The sequence below is a fragment of the Corythoichthys intestinalis genome, chromosome 12 (genome assembly GCF_030265065.1).
Source record: "Corythoichthys intestinalis isolate RoL2023-P3 chromosome 12, ASM3026506v1, whole genome shotgun sequence".
NCBI lineage: Eukaryota > Metazoa > Chordata > Actinopteri > Syngnathiformes > Syngnathidae > Corythoichthys > Corythoichthys intestinalis.
In genome coordinates, this window is record NC_080406.1 from 18,984,533 (window position 1) to 19,002,387 (window position 17,855).

The following is a 17,855-nucleotide window of genomic DNA, read 5'->3' on the forward strand; positions in this document are numbered from 1 at the left end:
TATGCATGCAGTGCAGCCAGGAATTATTCACAACATTCAAGTTAATTCAAAATTTGCAAGTAAATACACTAAATCCCCACTGAAAGGATTTGAATTCTGTTCCAGCCCCCCAAACCATAACAATTTGATGTCACCAACTCAAATTTTGACACACGTTCAAGATAAGTTTCACGTTAAGCTATTTACTTCACATAAAATGTGATCAATTTACCTCTAAAAGCGATAGTTTCACATTTTAACATGTTTAACTTTTGTATTCATCGAAAGAAAACTATTTTGCACACATTATTATCATTATTTAAAGTACTGCACGACCATGAGAAAATGAAATTGACACCAACTTAAAAAGATATGTCTTTAATAGTGTATTGAACCCAGGAAATAGAATCTGTCAAATCAAAAAAAGAGCTTCATGGACAAGGATATTCTATACAAAAGTAACTGATTGACATTTAAAAGCCACACACTATTTTTCAAACAATCAAGACAGTACCTGAGACAGAAGGAAAGCGAATAAACATTTGAAAAACAATAATAAAGTATTTTCTTTGTTTCATCATGTTTTCATCAGACCAATGAAAACACACAACAATATGCAGACAGCACATGTATAAAACAAGAATGGACATGCTTGCCTTTAAAGTGCTGAACCTGTTCATTTGCCAAGATTGGCAAGTTCTTAATTTCTCCAGTTAGTGAGCACAATGAGAACAAAAACCAACACTCTAAAATGTTTTTTTTATCTTCTCCTTATCTGGATTCACACACAAAAACGCGCAAGACAAAAGATGATTTGGCTCAATGTGAAAGTTATAAATTACAGCGACATAGAAAATATAACAACAGGAAAAGCGTAGTGGTCGGCTGGACGCCATCAAAAATACTTCACGTTTTATGCCTGTTCCAAAAACAGGCTTCATAGCTTATAATGTAAGCGGTATGAACAGTTCATAGTCTTAACTTTCTCGTTTGATTGCCGGTCACGTTGACTCATTTAAAAGTTGAAATGGCAATACAAGTTTAAAGTATTTTTTGGGGTGTAAGAGTCTTTGAAACTTTTATTTCATACTTTAGTCTTTTAAATCATTATACATGCCCCGGGTCAAACTGAATAATCAACAATAAAATAACAGAAGAATTGGAAAATTAACTTGTCTTAATCTGGTGAGAGGAAATGAAGTTCTTGATTGTTAGAAATTAACGAAGTTGAGAAAAAAATACTAGGGTATTGAGATGTTTCATTTCTAATACTTTTTTGTCAAACTGACCCATGACCATTGAAGTGCTTGAGAAGCAATGGTCGTTTTGCTGATCCTGGATCCTTTTTTTTAAGGGTTAAGATTTACCCTTCTGTTACAATATGTATATTTCCATGGAACAGCAATGATGTTCCTACATACAACAAAACATCAAACACAAAATATACACACACAAAAAATCGAACTCTAAATTAGGTCAGTACGACTCGTATCGTATTAAATTATCCAAAAGTACAAGAAATGAAAGATGGCAATAAAGTTAAATTACATGCTATTATTATTATCAAAAACGTATGATCTTAATTACCTACTCTAATGAAGCTTAGCACATGGTTCATCCTGAAACGTGAAATTATGAAGTAGACAATGGGTCAATTTGACCTGTGGGCCTGATTAATGATCCAAACGTGTTTTAAATTCTAAGTTTGGTATATGTTGAATACATTGATTAAGCTAACTTCAAATTGAAGAGCATATGTTTAAACTTTAAAATGGGTCAATATGACCGCAAAGTAACCAGAGGTTTTAAATAGTGTTGCAACATACATTTTAACCAAAAGGTTCTTAGATAAAATTATTATAATATTTTCAAACAGTCTGTCAGCAATCTCGTTGGGAAAAGGCAGTAAAATGAAAGGCAAAAAGTGAATAAGTGCAAAATGGTTAAGAATGCACAATGACTCCTGGTGATTTCCGCCGTTGGTGCGCTGATCGATTTAAACGTACCTCTTCGTTCCATCTTGTGACGTCGTCATTACTGTAACAATGATCTGTGATGTCCTGTACCTTGAGTTGCTTCAAGTTTTTAGCTGCATGATTTCAGGAAAAAAAGGACTTAACTCCAGCACACTGAAGCAATTTGAGCATTCAAATGGTAGGCACTGGCTCAATCATAGTCTCTGGCTGCTACCAGATGTTTGCCACCTAGGAAAACAACACAAGGTCATTTTTAACTCTGCCAGCAGGTGAAACCTACGGAAGGCAGAGGTTACGTGTCCGTCGACATTTTTGTGTTCAAGATAACTCAAGAATGAACAAAGCGTTTAATTTCTAACAGAATTTATTAGTACGGTAATTTTGATGTTTAAAAATCTGAAAAATTAAAAGTCTGAAATATGTGACAATAACTGCAGACATCTGCAGTTCCATGTTGAATATGTGCTTTTATTTTGAAATGTTCACTGGAAGTGCGTGTGCTATAAGCCGCTAACCGTAAGCTTTACTTGTTTTGTATTTTCCTCATGCATGTGGTGTCAGCCGTACAATTTTTCATTTTTTGCATTGTTTGCAAATGCTGTAAACCTGTGAGTTTAAGTTGTAAATATCACCTTTTTACCACAAAGGTTGCGTTGTGGAGAAGACTGCCATTGGTTGATTGCAGGCTAAAGTGGTGACATTGCCCTTCGCAATTTGCCTCAATGTATCAAATACTAATGCATATACAGTGTTCCTATTTTCTATGTCTGAACTTTAGGTCTAACTTGTGTTGATGACTAGAGGCGTGCAAAATTTCCGATTCTTGGATTATTCGGGATTCGGCCAGAAGATTCGAGAACGATTCACTAACATCCAAATTCCGATTATTTATTTTTACCCGGTAAAGCGGAACTAAAACACTGTCAGCGCGGTTTTCGGGACACAATTAGAAACGGAACGAGAGTAAATATAATGTTCAACTCATGCCGCTAGATAAAAAAACAGTAATACCTGACTGAGCCTACAGCCGCTACAAACAACGCCCAGTTGCTAGTTGCTACAAACATACGGCCACATAATGCTACAGTAGAGATCACATCTATATAGAACTAGATGCGAAATCACAGACGACGGCAACGTTAGAACATGTATATAGAACTAGATGCTAAATGACAGACTTGCTGGCCTTAGTAAACAGCCGCTATCTTAAAGCAGTAGACTCCTCTGGAAGGCTCTGTTGTAGCGAACCTAATTAACTTTTTATCTAAAATACTCCTAAATCGGGAAAATCTTGACTTGAATCTATCTTTAAATTACGAAACAGTTTTAAAATTTTCACATGTTGAAAGTTGACAGAAGGGAAATTATGGAATAAGGGGAGCAATTTTAACAACTTTAACGGTTCACAACATTACATTAATTGAATATAGTTTAAAGCGGCTGATGCAGAATGGGGAATTAAGTATTTCATTTACTGTTTTTAACTGTTAACTTGATACTGAAATAGTAGTTTATTTAAGCCTGAGAGGATTTTTTGTACAATTTTGTAACTAATGTACAAAACATTAAAAGTAGCTAATAGCTTTGCATCAATAATTGATTTATAATTGAATCGTAGCCTCTGAATTGTAATCGTAATCGAATCGTTTGGTGCCCCAAGCTTCCCACCTCTATTGATGACATATAAACATCCGTGAAAGGAAATGGAGCCTCATCTGCAATCAACGGGCGACGCATTAACATGCACGTGATCCGAGTGTACACAGTACATGCGACCTCTTTTTTTGTTATTTACCATGGGAATAATAGACTTTTTGCTTATCACAATAGACTTAAAAATATGGCTATGCTTTTAATTTGGCTGCTTAGACAGAAAGGTCTGCTGTCTGAGAGTGCTCATCTAGACTTTTTAATTGCTTTTTGTTTCCTCTTCATTTACGCATAAGTGAACGAACGTTAAAGACAAACGGACTTTCCCACCAGAGCCGAGCGCCCTGATTAAAACAACCCAAATCATTTCATCGACAAGCGGTCTGGAGTGCTTTCCAGTCCAATCTCTTTAAATATTTAAGCAATGATTGTTCTGCTGCTGAGGATGTTAGTTGAGCTGTTATCAGTTTTCCCTTTGAACAAACGCTCATGTGTCTCGTCAGAGAGTTGCGTGTTTGGATGAGTGGTGGTGAGTAAGGAGGACAGATGATGATCATCCTGTTCACTAGATAGATAGCTTTTGGAAATATTTATTATTAATCCTTTTTTTGCGGGGGGATGTTTGCATATGAGTCAGGAAGTGAGCGAGAAACACTTACTTGACTGTAAATCATGAGCACAGGCTTCCTTGGTTTAGGGAGACGGTGTGTAAAGGTATAAGGCTTTCACACAGCTCGTTGTCCTCAGGGAGTCTTAGGAGGAGAAGTGTTGTTAGTCAACAAACACAGGATTAAAATACAAAAAAAAAAATTCATTTGACTGATTTTCCCGAGATTGGGGTGTGGAGGGGGACAATATTGTTAAGGTGGTGTTCGAGGTACTTAATTCAGTTAAGGTACATCTAGAATCTAAGAAAAATCTGTTATCATGAGTTGGGCATTTATACTGACATTTTCAGTGTAAATGCATTTCAATAACAATACAATACTACAATAACAGTAACAAACAAAAATTTATAAAGTAAGCTATAATCTAGCCCTATCTATCTCAAAGACCAATGACAAAAATAAGCACTGGAGTGGGCAAACCGCAGGTACATGCTGAATTCTTTACAATAGCGTACCGCACGAATGCTATTTTTAGACCGTGACGTCGCCATCGTAACGCGGAAGTGGGACATTATTGACACGCCTTCGCATACAAACCATGTTATTCTGCTTGTTTTCGTCGGTAATCTTACAAAAACGAACATGCCAATCAAACGCTGCTGCTATGGAACTTGTAGAAACAACTCTAGACATTACGACATATGAAGGATGTTTTCTTTATACGTTTCCCCAAACCAAAAACTCAACTTGCAAAAACGTCCAAAAGACCAGTTTAACACCAGCAAGGTGAAGCCATTCACATTTCATATGCAGTTCACATTTTGTTGGGGGCCATGGTCCTTCAGAGGACGAAGCGGTAAGTCATTTTGAGTTTTTCACATATTTTTTAGTGTGGTGTTTTGCCATGCTACTTGTGCCTGACAATTAATGACCTGAGAAAATTTTACATTGTATCTGACTGCCCCTATTACCTTTTTTGTTGTAAAAAAAAAAAAAAAAAAAAAAAAAACTTTAGTAAGGGGGAAGTGTAAAAAAATTATAGATTTAAGATTTGTTATTAATGAAAAAAATAAAATTGTTCGTTGGCTGTAACTGAATAGCATTTGCGATCGCTACACAAAAATAGCCCTTAAATTGCCCTTAAGAACGGTCAGAGACGTAAGACAAATAAAGGATATAATATATAAGAAAGACAGGGCACACGGTGGTAAAGGATAGCTTGTTGAAACAGGAGAACGTCATTGTCAGTGGCGTAAGGAAAAAGGTATGGATCAGGTCGGCTCTTTTTCAGCCCTCGACACCCAAGCCATCTCTTTAACTGAACATTTGTATGTTCTTCCACATCTTTACCAGTGAATTTGACACTAGGGACATCATTTTCAGACAGAATTGGTAGGTTTAGCTCAGTAAACATCTCAGTAAACAAATGGGAGCGTATCCGCCCTTAGCAACAGTTGCTAACGTCATGAATATTAATGAGTGGAAGTGACGGGTAGCGTGCGGCACGCTATTGAATAGCTTAACCTTGTGGGTTTGTAAAAATAGAGCCGAATTATATAAGAAATATTAGAAGCTAAAACCGAGCAAGGGGCTGCAACAGCACAACCAACCTAATATCCAGAAACATGACAAGACAGGATTCAAAAACAGTTACAACAATAATTAATGCTTATAAAATTTCTCATAGGCCTTTATTTCCTCACTCATTATCACCCACCTTCATCCCCTGCTAACGGATTTCCGTCACTATGAAGGTGAACTTTAATCCAAGCAAACAAGGAATCAATTTTAAAAAGCTCACATAAGAATAATTGGTCCTGCAAAATGTCAGTGTAGATTTTAGTGGTGAGCGGTACATTCACCATAGCTTGTGGTTCTACCTCACTGCGAAAAGCTTTTTATCTCTTACTCACAACAGCAAATTGGCTTGTTGCGCTGCTGGCAATCAACAACTTGATCGATGAGTCACGTCCAGCTTGTGTTTGAGTAATCACATACCTCAACGGCACGGTGCATTTTTTAAACTTGTGAAATGTTGAAAATTAATTAATTCAATCAATCACCAATCAATTGTGAAATGTACAGTATATTTCAGTATTTGTGTTTTCCTCCCAAAAAATTATTGACAGTAATAGCACTGTTTTAATTCAACTACCAAATGTGGGCATGCTCAAATTGAAATTTGTTTTAAAGAGTTCACAGTGGTTTTTCGCTATGCAACTTCTTCTAGTTACATTATAAATGTAATCACCAATGGCCCATTTCACATATATGAACAAAAAAGTTTCAACAAGCAATTTTTAATTGGAAAAAAAAACCCCAAAAAAACATTTAATGTGATACTTTTTTCTTATCGCTTCCTGACAGGTTTGGATTATCAAACCAGGGTTGAATGGATTGCTCTTCTCAAGAAGCAATCAGAATATGAACGTTAACAATGCGCTCAAGATCAAATTGTACTCAACATTAAAACAACAGCTCCTGACCTTACCTATGAATACGATGTCTTCTAAAAACAAAGGCATACAGTCTCCTCAGCCCCACCATGACAGGGTCCCAGTTGTTGTAGTGACATAAAAGTGTTGCAATAAAGAACGAGAGGAAGACGGGTACTGCTCCAGCAAAAAACAGCCACGAGAAACGTACCTGCATATAAACAAGGAGACAAACAAAAAAATACATCATCTCGTGAGTGTATTAGTGGCCATCGTCTTTCAGTAAATTGCTCAGCCAACACAGTAAATCCAATAAAAGACTGTTGTTACGTTCCCCACATCAACATGTGCTGCCATTGACGCTATAGACGTCAATACATTTTGACTGGGAGGGTTGGCAGCGTTCAAATGACTGCTGCCAGTCTCCCAGTCAAATTGGATTGGACGTGAAGGGAATAATATCTTTTCTCGTATTTACCGATCGATTGTTTGCATTACTGTAACACACGTAATATTATCAATCAGGGAATAGTATCTTTTCTCGTATTTACCAATCGACTGTTTGTATTACCATAGTTTAAGGATAAAAAGCAGAATATATTGGCCATAGGGCATAAGAGATACATGACGCCTTCTTATCACGGAAGCCCAATGTGTGCGTCATGTAACTGACTGAGCAAGATTGATGCTGACGAGGCAAGACATCTACAAGCCCACGTCTGTACCACCAACTCCCACAATCACTTCTCCCGGACAGTCCAGAACAAATGGCGGGACATCCTGTCCCACTACAAGGAACACCGAAGAACACCCGACAACCAACTGATAACACGACTGATAAGACTCCAAGAGCCACTTTGACGCTGAGATGGCAAAATCCACAACCCTTGTTGCCCTAGCGACAGTAACTCCCGAATCCTCCTGTCCAATCCACAGACAGACAATAATCCTAAACAATGCCCAAGCACACCCTTCTTCTGCCCACAGCCTGCCCCGCGAGAGACTTCAAAAAGACAATGTTTAACTAATCATTGTCATATTCTCGGGAACCTTTTGTTGACTTGTGATATGGTGACCTTGGAACAAGTCTGCCTCCTTGCCTGAGTTTGTATCTGTTTCGGCTTGCTGTTTGATCGCTGTCGACCTGAATAAATTGTCAACTTGTTCTCGGTGAGCCTTCTTTAAACCTTTCAAAATGGAGTCAGTACAAGGGGTTAAGACTACGGTTTGGCCTTTTGGCCGGATCTCGTCGGACTGGGTCGTTGGAGCTGCGCCAGGGCAGGTCCAGTGGTTCAGCTGGCGTGATTCTGGCAATCTGGCTGGAAGGTCAGATTCCTTCAGAAGTCAATTACTGCCCTGGCAGTAAACAAGATCAGTCAATGCCAGCCATCCAAGTTGAAAAGGATTTGATGTCTGTCACTGCCAATTAGGGATGGAAAGCTCTGGGTAGCTCACGATAGGATACCAATTGCGATACAAGGCTCATGATAACTATTATCTCACGTTATGGCGATACAACAATTATCAATACACCGGTCAGGAAATAATTCTACGATATTCTACAATGCAAATAGAAAAAACAGCTCTTATCACCCACCTGCTGTGAGATGAGTTTGTTACGAGTATACGTCCAATCCATTTGAACTGAGAGGGGTGAATGAGCAAACATTCATTCGCCGCTACTGTCAATAGCAGTGAATGAGTTAAAATTGCAACTCCCTTGAAAACATAATAAATCCTACTAGTCGTGCAGGGTTTACCTTCACAACCCACACGACCACACCTAATTGAAAATCTCCTAAAATTTGCCCATCTTATAATAGGACTAACATAAATTCCCCTTAAATTCCGCAAAGGTTATCATGTTCAAATGAGACAATGGTCACTTAATAGCCTTTCGAAGATACGCAAGAACAAATAAAACTGACCTTCTGCAAGAAAATATCAGCCAAAATGGACAGCGGTATGGTGAGGCTGAGGGCCAGGGTCCCGATGAGTGATGACGTGAGGAAGCAGCCCCTGACGCGGCAAAAATAAGTACGATTAAAAATTTTAAAAACCTGAAACTTTTGAAACACCAGGCATTTGGGAAAGCCCCCACCATAGCCACAGGAACTCGGAGAGAACGGTCCCGATGAGGCCATTGATGAAGATGTAGCTCCACACCAACTGGGTAGGAAGCTCAAACGCCTCGAAGCCTGTGTAGTGAAGCAGGAGGAAGCCTGGCCACAGCAGCAGCAGGTTGAACAGACCTACAAACCCTGACAAACACAAAAACAAACATCTCAGGAGTGGACTTGGGTCATCAATTAATGATTTGGACCTTACCAAAGAACATGGGAATGTCCAGTTTATCCTCCCGATCCACTCTTCTTTTGATCATCACAATGTAGATGGCATACAAAAAGGCACCAGCCAAGGCCCACAAGGAACCTGCACAAAAAATGAATAGTACATTATAAATCCACTTATTTCTTATTTTTATAAAGGTAGTGCTGCAATCTTCATGTTTACCAATTGTGGCTTTCTCATCCGGGCGGTCCATTGCAGAGAGGCTCACCAGGACAACTCCTCCCATACTACAGCAAAGATTATTAAGCATTTAGCTTATTGGCTGCTTTAGACGGCACTACACGGACGTTCAATCCATTTTGACCTGGATAGGTTGGCATCGAATGATCCCTGCGAGCCCTGCCAGTCAAAATGGATTGAACGTCGAGAGCTGTCAAAGGCACTGAAACTTGAGCATTCACTGCCAGTCTTCCTAAGTTAAATGACTTGAACATCTATCGTTGTCAATGGCAGGCAATGTGTGAAACGATATAAAATTAAATTAAAAAAATAGAGTTTGATTGGAGGCGTAATAACCGCAGTGTATTTCCAACTTTAGTCATTTAATATGAATTTAACATGGTGTTTTAATATAGCTTAATACGAATTAGGTAATTTACATGTAAAACGCGATTCATTATATGAAAATTTCATGATAAAAAAAACACTCTGGAACAAATTAATTTCGTATCTTGAGGCACCACTGCATTCATTATATTTTTTATTGATATTGTGTTAATTTACATACAAACAAATAAGTTACAAATGTAACTATGGTTGTATTTCAGCACTGCCATCTGGGACTCAGCAGGGAGGAAATGGAACCTCTGTGACCTTTGAACTCATAAAAGATGTGTTATAAACCTTATCTTAATTTTGGCAAAATTCCACATTCATTGTGTAAAATATGTCAATCAAAGATCAAAATTTCATGTTTTTGGAAAAATGTTTTCTTTATACTTGGACGATTTAGGGCGCTTTCGCAATAGCACTGTTTGGTCCTTTTTAAACGGACCAGAGTTCTTCAAAAATCGTACACCCTGCTTCACTTGTGAATGCAAACGGAGCAGAGTGCACTTATTCTACATTACGTGCAGTGTCACAGCACCAAAGAGGTATTTCCTCTTCTAAATTTGTCCAATCAATGAGTGTGCCTTTTGTCCACGTGATGCTACTCGGAAAGTTCGGTTACTGCGTGTGAATACTGAACCTTTCCAACAAGTCATTTGCAAGTGTTGTTGCGAGGTAGCTCTCCAACCGGACACTGGTCCTATTGGTTTAATGTGAAAGTGCCCCAGGTTTCTCTTTATCCGCGCCTCTCTCTCCTACCAGCTCTTGCACTAGTATTCACCCAATCCTCTGATTGGTTAAATGATAATGATACAGTAAATGGAGTTACACTTGTATTGCGCCTTTCCACCTTTTTAAGGCCCTCAAAGCGCTTCACACCATCTACCTACTGGTGAAGCAGGACCAGGAGCAACGTGGGGTTTAGTATCTTGCTCAAGGATACTTAGACGAGGTCATCAAGGCAGAGAATCGAATCCACAACCACTGGGTTGGGGAACGACTACTCTATTATCCAAGTTTTTATTTAACATTACAAGAAGTGCTGCTAAGCCTGAGAACTGCCTGTATTTTTGTCATATTGTATTTTCTGCGGAAAATTTTCAGAAAGCTATTTATTTAACTTTTTATGCAACATTGTAAGATGTTTCTGAGTCTATGAAATTCACGAACTTCTGGAGCTATTATTTTATATTTGTGTGACTCAATAAACATGCTTTAGGCATTTCAATGAAGTGTTTGCATTATTGAAATTTTTACGCCAATTTTACACTTTTACTGCAAATGAATATCAGCCCCTCTAACTACTATTAATCGGTATCAGTCCGGAAAAAAACATCAGTCGATCTCTACTCTATAGGGTCATAATTTTCATTTCAAATTAAATTTTGTGGCATCATTTTGTAACCCACTAATCATCAGGAAAGATATTCAAGATCACAACCCCCCGATTTAGATATGATGTGTTTTCCAAGAATTCTTCTAATTTTTTGAGCAGAGTGTATATATATATATATCTAAATGAAACTGTGTGTGTATGTGTTCATTCCCTATGGACTCCGAAACAGCTGGGCGGATTTTGACGAAATTTTACAGTTGTATTTTATGTTTCTGGGAGTGTTTTTAGATGGGTTTGATCTCTGTAAGCCTCCATTTAGGGCGGAAATTTAATTCAAACCTCCAAACATTAGCATAGAAAATACCTGATTGTGGAGGCGCTATCTTTTGGACAACAGACGCGTCTCTTGCGATTGCAATGTCGCAGTTCAGACCTTATGGTCTCATGTGCAAATTTAAATGTGTTGTGATGATACGTCGCAGCCTTGAGTACTCCACAACAAGACGCTGGATTTCAAATTTTCTTTACAATTTTTCGGAAAATTACTTAGGTATTCATTTCGGCTGAATATCTTATCTCAATAAAGGCAAGTTTGTCTGTGTGGTTGTCTATACGTTCATGTTTTATGGACTCCGAAATGGCTATCCATCCATCCATCATATTATTTTCGGTCATGTGGGCCACAGTATTACCATGTGGTATACAAGTGTGACCTTCATGTCAATGCATTGACACTCTTTATGGTGTTAATTTTTTTTTGTTTAATTACCTAAAATCGTCACTTCCTCTATAAACGGTTAAGTGAAGTAAGTTCTATTTGCAAATGTTTTTAATCTCCTCAAACCAGTTTCTCACATGTCTTACCTCAGGGCCACTGCTAGCAACTTGGACAAGGTGAAGCGGTCGCTGCTGTTACTGGGAAAAATACCAGCCAAGATGAGTGTGAACAGGCCTGTGCATAGTCAGAGTTAAATAAAAGTTTAAACAAGTGTGTGAAAGAACGACAGTCATTTTGTTGACTGTGAGTCACCTGACGTGGATGACAAAATGTTGACAATGGCCACTTGTGTGTCAGAGAGCGCTTCCTGATAGGACAGGTTGGCCAGGAACCACTGCTCAGAGAATTTAATTGTTTGATTTCACACTTGCTTAAAACACCAAAAAGCAACAAAACCTCCAATATGACATTACGGACTCACCACGAAACAGAAAAAGAAGCTGATTTTTGCCACATCAGTGATGGTTAGCTTGCCCACCGTGCGTAACATGGCCTCGTGGTCCTTGGCAGCCGGGTATGACATGCGGGACAGTTTGGCCTCCAGGGCTTGCGTGGAGGGCAGCTGTCGCACCTCCATGATGTTGCTAAAACGCACCCGCTGCTTTTTAGAAGCCGCTAGGACAAATGTCAGGAAAATAGAACGGGAGTGAATTTCTACCCAGAAGCTATATGAGTGAAAGACTAAAGAAATCCACTCACAAGAATGACAGTCTGTGTCGATTAAACAGTTTGAGAGATCAGTAGGTACCTCCTGAAATTTGACGGGCACGTACAGTGGTTCACTCTGCATGAAGAGAGGCATGGTCGGTTACAACAGTGCATTCTCCAGTACTTGCGAGAAATACAATACACCGCTACCTTGACATACCAGTGATCTGACTGAAGAGGTTTTCATAATACAAGCCATCATTTGGATATATTGGCAATCCAAATGGAGTTTATTTTCAGACTAAAAGTGCATCAATTAAATCGATTAATCAACAGCTAATTAGAGCAATTACCAAATTTACCTCAAATTTTGAAAATAATCGTTTATCATCATTGCCAAACTTAAATTTATGTAAATTAAACTTAAAAAGTCGTATGCAATGTAAAAAACATTAGTATTAGCTCAAGCATTTAAAAAATGTTTACATTAACCCTCAGCAAAATGTGTTCTGGGAGAAGCCTGCAATTTTTCTACAAAATACATACAGTATATATATGTATATATACTTTATACAGGGTGGGGAAGAGCAACTTGCTTATTTAAATGTGGCGCCCTGAAGCGATGGTTGCTCTGAGGATGGTAGGGATGGACTTATTTGAGCGGGTGGGGCTTAAAGTTAGGTTCTTAACGTTCGTTATTTATTTTGTGTTAATTTTTCAGGAACACCAGTGAGCATCATGGAGTGGACGAAGATGGAACGCTCTTTTGCTGTCAAGGCATTTTTTTCAAGCAGTCGCTCAATCGTCGCCACGCAAAGTGCATTCCGTAGACATTTTAATATTGCGCCCAATAATCAATAATCAATTTATAATCGAATCGTAGCATCTGAATCGTAAATGCAATCGAATCGTGAGGTGCCCCAAGATTCCCACCTCTAGTCATCAGTGTACAAAAGAGGATCGAGTGTCAAAGCCAGTGCTGTTTTTGGCAGCACTTTTAATTTTTTTGTCTTAGTCTTTTGGACGAGAACACTTATTAGTCTTAGTCATATTTATGTCATCTCAAAATGTGTTTGTCTGCGTCCAGTTTTTGATGACAAAAACTCAAGACTACTTACACTAATTTTAGTCGACATTTACTAAAAATGACTCTTTTAGTCTGAGAAAAGGAAAACACTCATCGTTAACATTAACTCAGTCCTTGTCAAATAGTGGGGCGGGGCGCAGAGCGATGCCGGGGGGGGTGCACGTGACCTCGGGAAACATACTTTTTGCCGTACTAGAATGAAGTGAAATTGCACATCCACTCAGTGGATGGCAGTGGCGCTCTCATTTTCAGAGTGTGCGCAGTATTTTTTAACCAAACCAGAGCACATGGCAAACAGCAAGAGCTAATTTGAAGAGCTAAGACAAGGAAATATGACAAAGCGTATTTGGCGTTACAAACAAAAATGTTAAACAATACCTTTATTGTAAGTTAATATGTATTATTTTTTTATGTGAACAAGGACAGTGTTATGCAGGGGTGTACTTATAATTTTTTTACTTTTAAATTTTTTATATACACAAAGCCCATTTAAAGTGGCAGGAGAGTTTGGGGGGGCGTGAAACGTTTGTGTCTTCCTGAGGAGGCCGTAGCAGAAAATAATTGAGAAGCACTGCATTAACCTAACGTGAATGCCATGCTAACCTTATGAGTTGTGAGATAATCACTCAGCACAGACCTTTTAAGGCTAAATTAACACTGCATATTCTCAACGGCCCAAAAAAACAAATCTTACCGTGTGTGCAAGCCGGATGGAGACGACAGACTGGTGAGTCGGAAAAGGGGGACGCAGCACGTCACGAGTGACACAACCAGACACTGCTACAATGCAGGCTAACTACATATAAAATGTCACACATTGTGAACATGTGACGGAAACTATGGCGCATTTTCGTCACGTCAGACGAAAACTGGCATTCGTCTCGTTATGTTTTAGTCTCCCAGAACATGTTTTTAGCCCGTTATCATCTCATCATCGTCATGAAAAAATGTTCGTTGACGAAATATTTTCGTTATAGTTATCGCTGTTGAAAACAACACTGGTCAGAGCGCTTTGAGCGTCTTGAAGGTGGAGTTACAAGTGTAGCTCCATCCAAATTCGTTTTAATTGCAAGGAGCCGAATAATTATTAGTGTTGCACCGATACCATTTTTTGGGCCCGATACCGATACAGATACCTGGCTGTGCAGTATCGGCCGATACCGATACCAAAAAAAAAAAAAAAAAAAAAAAACATATATAATATATATATACACACGTATAAGGGATGCAACGATACAGTTAAGTCTCGGTTCGGTACGATTTTCGATACAATTCAATACATTTAATGCTCTGAAACAGAAAATACAACTGTTATTATTATTATTATTATTTATTTTATTTTTTTGCTAACAAGCAAAAATAACAGTGCCATCATATAAACAAGCATTTTAGTGCATAATATTTATGTGCTTACTTCTTACTGATCTGAAGAAATTTTGTATATACTGTAAGTGCTGAGAACAATCTTTACCGTTTGTAAAGTGGGGCACACTGTTGATTGCTGCAGCTCTCTTAGCAGCTATATTTATCATATAAGCAAAACATCCTATTTGTGGTCCGAGTCCATCTGTAACGTGCTGAATTAACAGTATTTGCAGCATTATCTATAGTCACTGGTATGGATTGATTTGGCCTGCTTAACTTCCATTCAGTCATGGCGGTTTCTAATTCATCAATGTAGTATATGGACTACGCGTCGCTCTGGGCTCACGCAGCTAATGGCATGGGATCTAATATAGCACATTTAGGTTGCTATTTGATGATATCTAGTGTATACGCGCGAGAGTTGGCATGGGATCTAACATAGGACATCTAGGTTGCTATCTGATGATATCTAGTGTGTGCGCTGTGCCGCTTGAGTGTTTTCTGGCCACAGAAGTCACTTCTGCTCATTACTGCACAACACCAGCATAATATGACAATCGACTTTCATAAACAGGACGAGTTTGAAGTACGACGCTCTTAATTTGCCACTCATTGTTCATCATGAAACCATGAGTTTGCTTAGTCTCTCACTGTCTTAACCATTCTCATCTCATCGGCGCTACTACAGCAAGTGTTAACTTAAGCATGCTAATCATTTGTGAATGTCATGTAAGGAAAGCAGCGTAACATCACAGATGTGCGTCGTAGTGAACATCTTTAATATTGAAGACGAAGTGGTTATTTTCGTTTGGTACTTTCGAGACAAAGACATACAGATGTCATGCATCGGGATTTGGGAAGTTGGCTCACGTGGGGAGGACAGTTCATTTGCGCTAAAGTGATGCCAGTAGATGGTATCGGCGGCCTAAATGTTGGTACTCGTCGATACCGATACCACCAATTCGGGCCGGATCGGCGCCCCCTGCCGATACTGGTATCGGTGCAACTTTAATAATTATAACAACAAGTTACATTGGCATATTTTCTTTGTGTACTAAAAAGAAAACACTGTCACAGGAGGGTCAAATAAAAAGGACACTCATTGCACTTTCACATTCCTGTGCACCTGAAACCTGACCTTGGAAGATGCCTAACAATGTTCCATTGAATACCTACCAAGCAGTTGTTTACAGTGCTGTCATTGGTGCAGGGAGCAAAGTAGGCTTCTGCATCAGCAAACTGTGGACAGATACCATTCAAATGCACCTTGAATAGATAAACAAGTAAATAAGTATTTTAACCATATTGCACATAAATGCCTTGATGTGTCTCAAGGCATTTATGTTGCATCTATATGTGTATTGAAAATTATTCGCAGATTTTTCACATTTCCTCGAAAGTTCACTGTACTTACAAGTGAAGCGTGTCGACGCTTAAGCGAACCGCTACACTGCTGCCTCCAGGGTCGCCACAAGAGGAAGCCGAGTAAGTACAGCACAAACATGGACGTCTTGGTGAAGGTGCTAAAGAAGGGCTTGTTGTACTCCTGTCTCCTGAAAATGTACTGCAATGGGGGATGGAAAGAACACAAATTCACTAATAGGTTCATTTATCACAGTGTGTGATTTCCTAAAAGTGTGTTAGGCGTTTGTTGGAAGAGGTCATCATGTATGCCATGGAAAATTGACCACTTCGAATTAATCTGATCAAAACGGAGTATCAAACTATGTCAAACATAATAGTACTATATGTATAACGGGGAAATCAAGCTTTCATAGTGTTGTAAATGTGGTCCTTACTGATGTCAGCTCAGACGAGGCCACCCAGATGACGTCTACAAGCAGGAGTATGACCACCCCCAGGGCCATACGCCTCCGTTGGGCTGCAACCGAGCTACCCGGAGAGCCCATCCGATTCATGATGAACATGCACTCCATCGCGACACTGTGTAGACAACATTTAAAATATGAACGGTATTAGAAACGATATTGGAGCAACTACATTTGTTCCTATTCTGCTACAGATGCGTTCACTTCAAACCGTGCCATTGACAGCAAACAACGAAGAACTGTCAGCGTGCAATTAATGCATAAAGAATATAATCTGACAACAAGTTAGCAGAACAGTCGTGTTGTATCAAGAAAAACTGTTTCTACGGTTGAACACACAGCTGTTGACAACAGCTACATGCAAGGAGGAAAAAAAACTTAATTCTGGTGTAGCTCACGTTCAACGACGCTTTCTCCTTTTCAGACACAATGGGAAAGCAAAAAAAATGGTTTCAGAGAATGTTTTTGTCCTCGTCCGCTTGATTTATTAAAACTTATGTTTGGAGCTTTCAGCATTCCTTCCTTGGGTGATTATCGCCGCCATTTTTTACGAGTTTTGTCCGTCAACCAAAAGTTCCATGAGAAGGCTTCCAGGATAACCTTTCAAGATAAAGGAAAATTAAAATTTGGGAAAAGGGAGCCGTTTGACATATTTTATCAGCGCGGAGTTGCTGTATCATTCTATAGCAACGACCTTCCATAACAAATTGAGGTTACAGTCAACGATATGAACATGTTGCTGGAATGAAAACTCACGAAGGGAGACTTCCGGTGTTCTGCCAAAATATCTACATCGGCAAAACGTCTACATTGGTCGAATTTGACACCTAAAGTACTACCGTGCACTCTAAACTTGTTTTGTTTAGATGCATACAGGAATAACGTACTAAAAAAATGCCTGCAGAAAATACTTAAATGTAGTTATATCAAATAATTACGGTTTAAATACGCTACGTGACTAATGTGGTCAACTGGTTCATAGCTAACACAAAAAAACACAATGGTTAAAAGTATGAGAGGGTAATACATGCAAAAAGTATCTTTGAGGCAGTGAAAAGGTTCTAAATAACTAAATAAAAACAAAAATAGTGAGTACTCGCCGCTTCTAACCGATGTGCGCATGCGTGTGGATGCATGCGCAAGCGCCCTGAGCATTGTGTAGCACGTTTCGCCGCGTAGTAAGGAATGGCCGAACACCTATGTTTTGCCTCATTGCTCATTCCCAATTTCCCATTCCCCTGCAGAACGCCTACTCGGTTTTTT

At 39.0% G+C, this 17,855-nt stretch overlaps 1 protein-coding gene across 2 annotated transcripts; it reads right to left on the minus strand.

The window, feature by feature from the left end:
- Positions 1–361: 361 nt before the first annotated feature.
- Positions 362–17,707, minus strand: LOC130927380 (solute carrier family 35 member F5-like). Of its 2 annotated transcripts, none has more exons than XM_057853174.1 (15): positions 16,991–17,707; positions 16,563–16,707; positions 16,178–16,327; positions 15,940–16,029; positions 12,363–12,447; positions 12,085–12,278; positions 11,916–11,997; positions 11,750–11,837; positions 9,163–9,227; positions 8,977–9,081; positions 8,750–8,909; positions 8,577–8,667; positions 6,705–6,859; positions 4,265–4,357; positions 362–2,183 (listed from the first exon to the last, which is right to left on the minus strand). In XM_057853174.1, the coding sequence occupies exons 2-14, from the start codon at positions 16,698–16,700 to the stop codon at positions 4,276–4,278; spliced, it is 1,485 nt and encodes a 494-aa protein (XP_057709157.1). In that variant the 5' UTR covers positions 16,701–16,707; positions 16,991–17,707; the 3' UTR covers positions 362–2,183; positions 4,265–4,275. The 2 variants fall into 2 exon arrangements, with proteins under 2 accessions (XP_057709157.1, XP_057709158.1); XM_057853175.1 differs by having other exon boundaries at positions 15,940–16,002; positions 16,991–17,706.
- Positions 17,708–17,855: the final 148 nt, after the last annotated feature.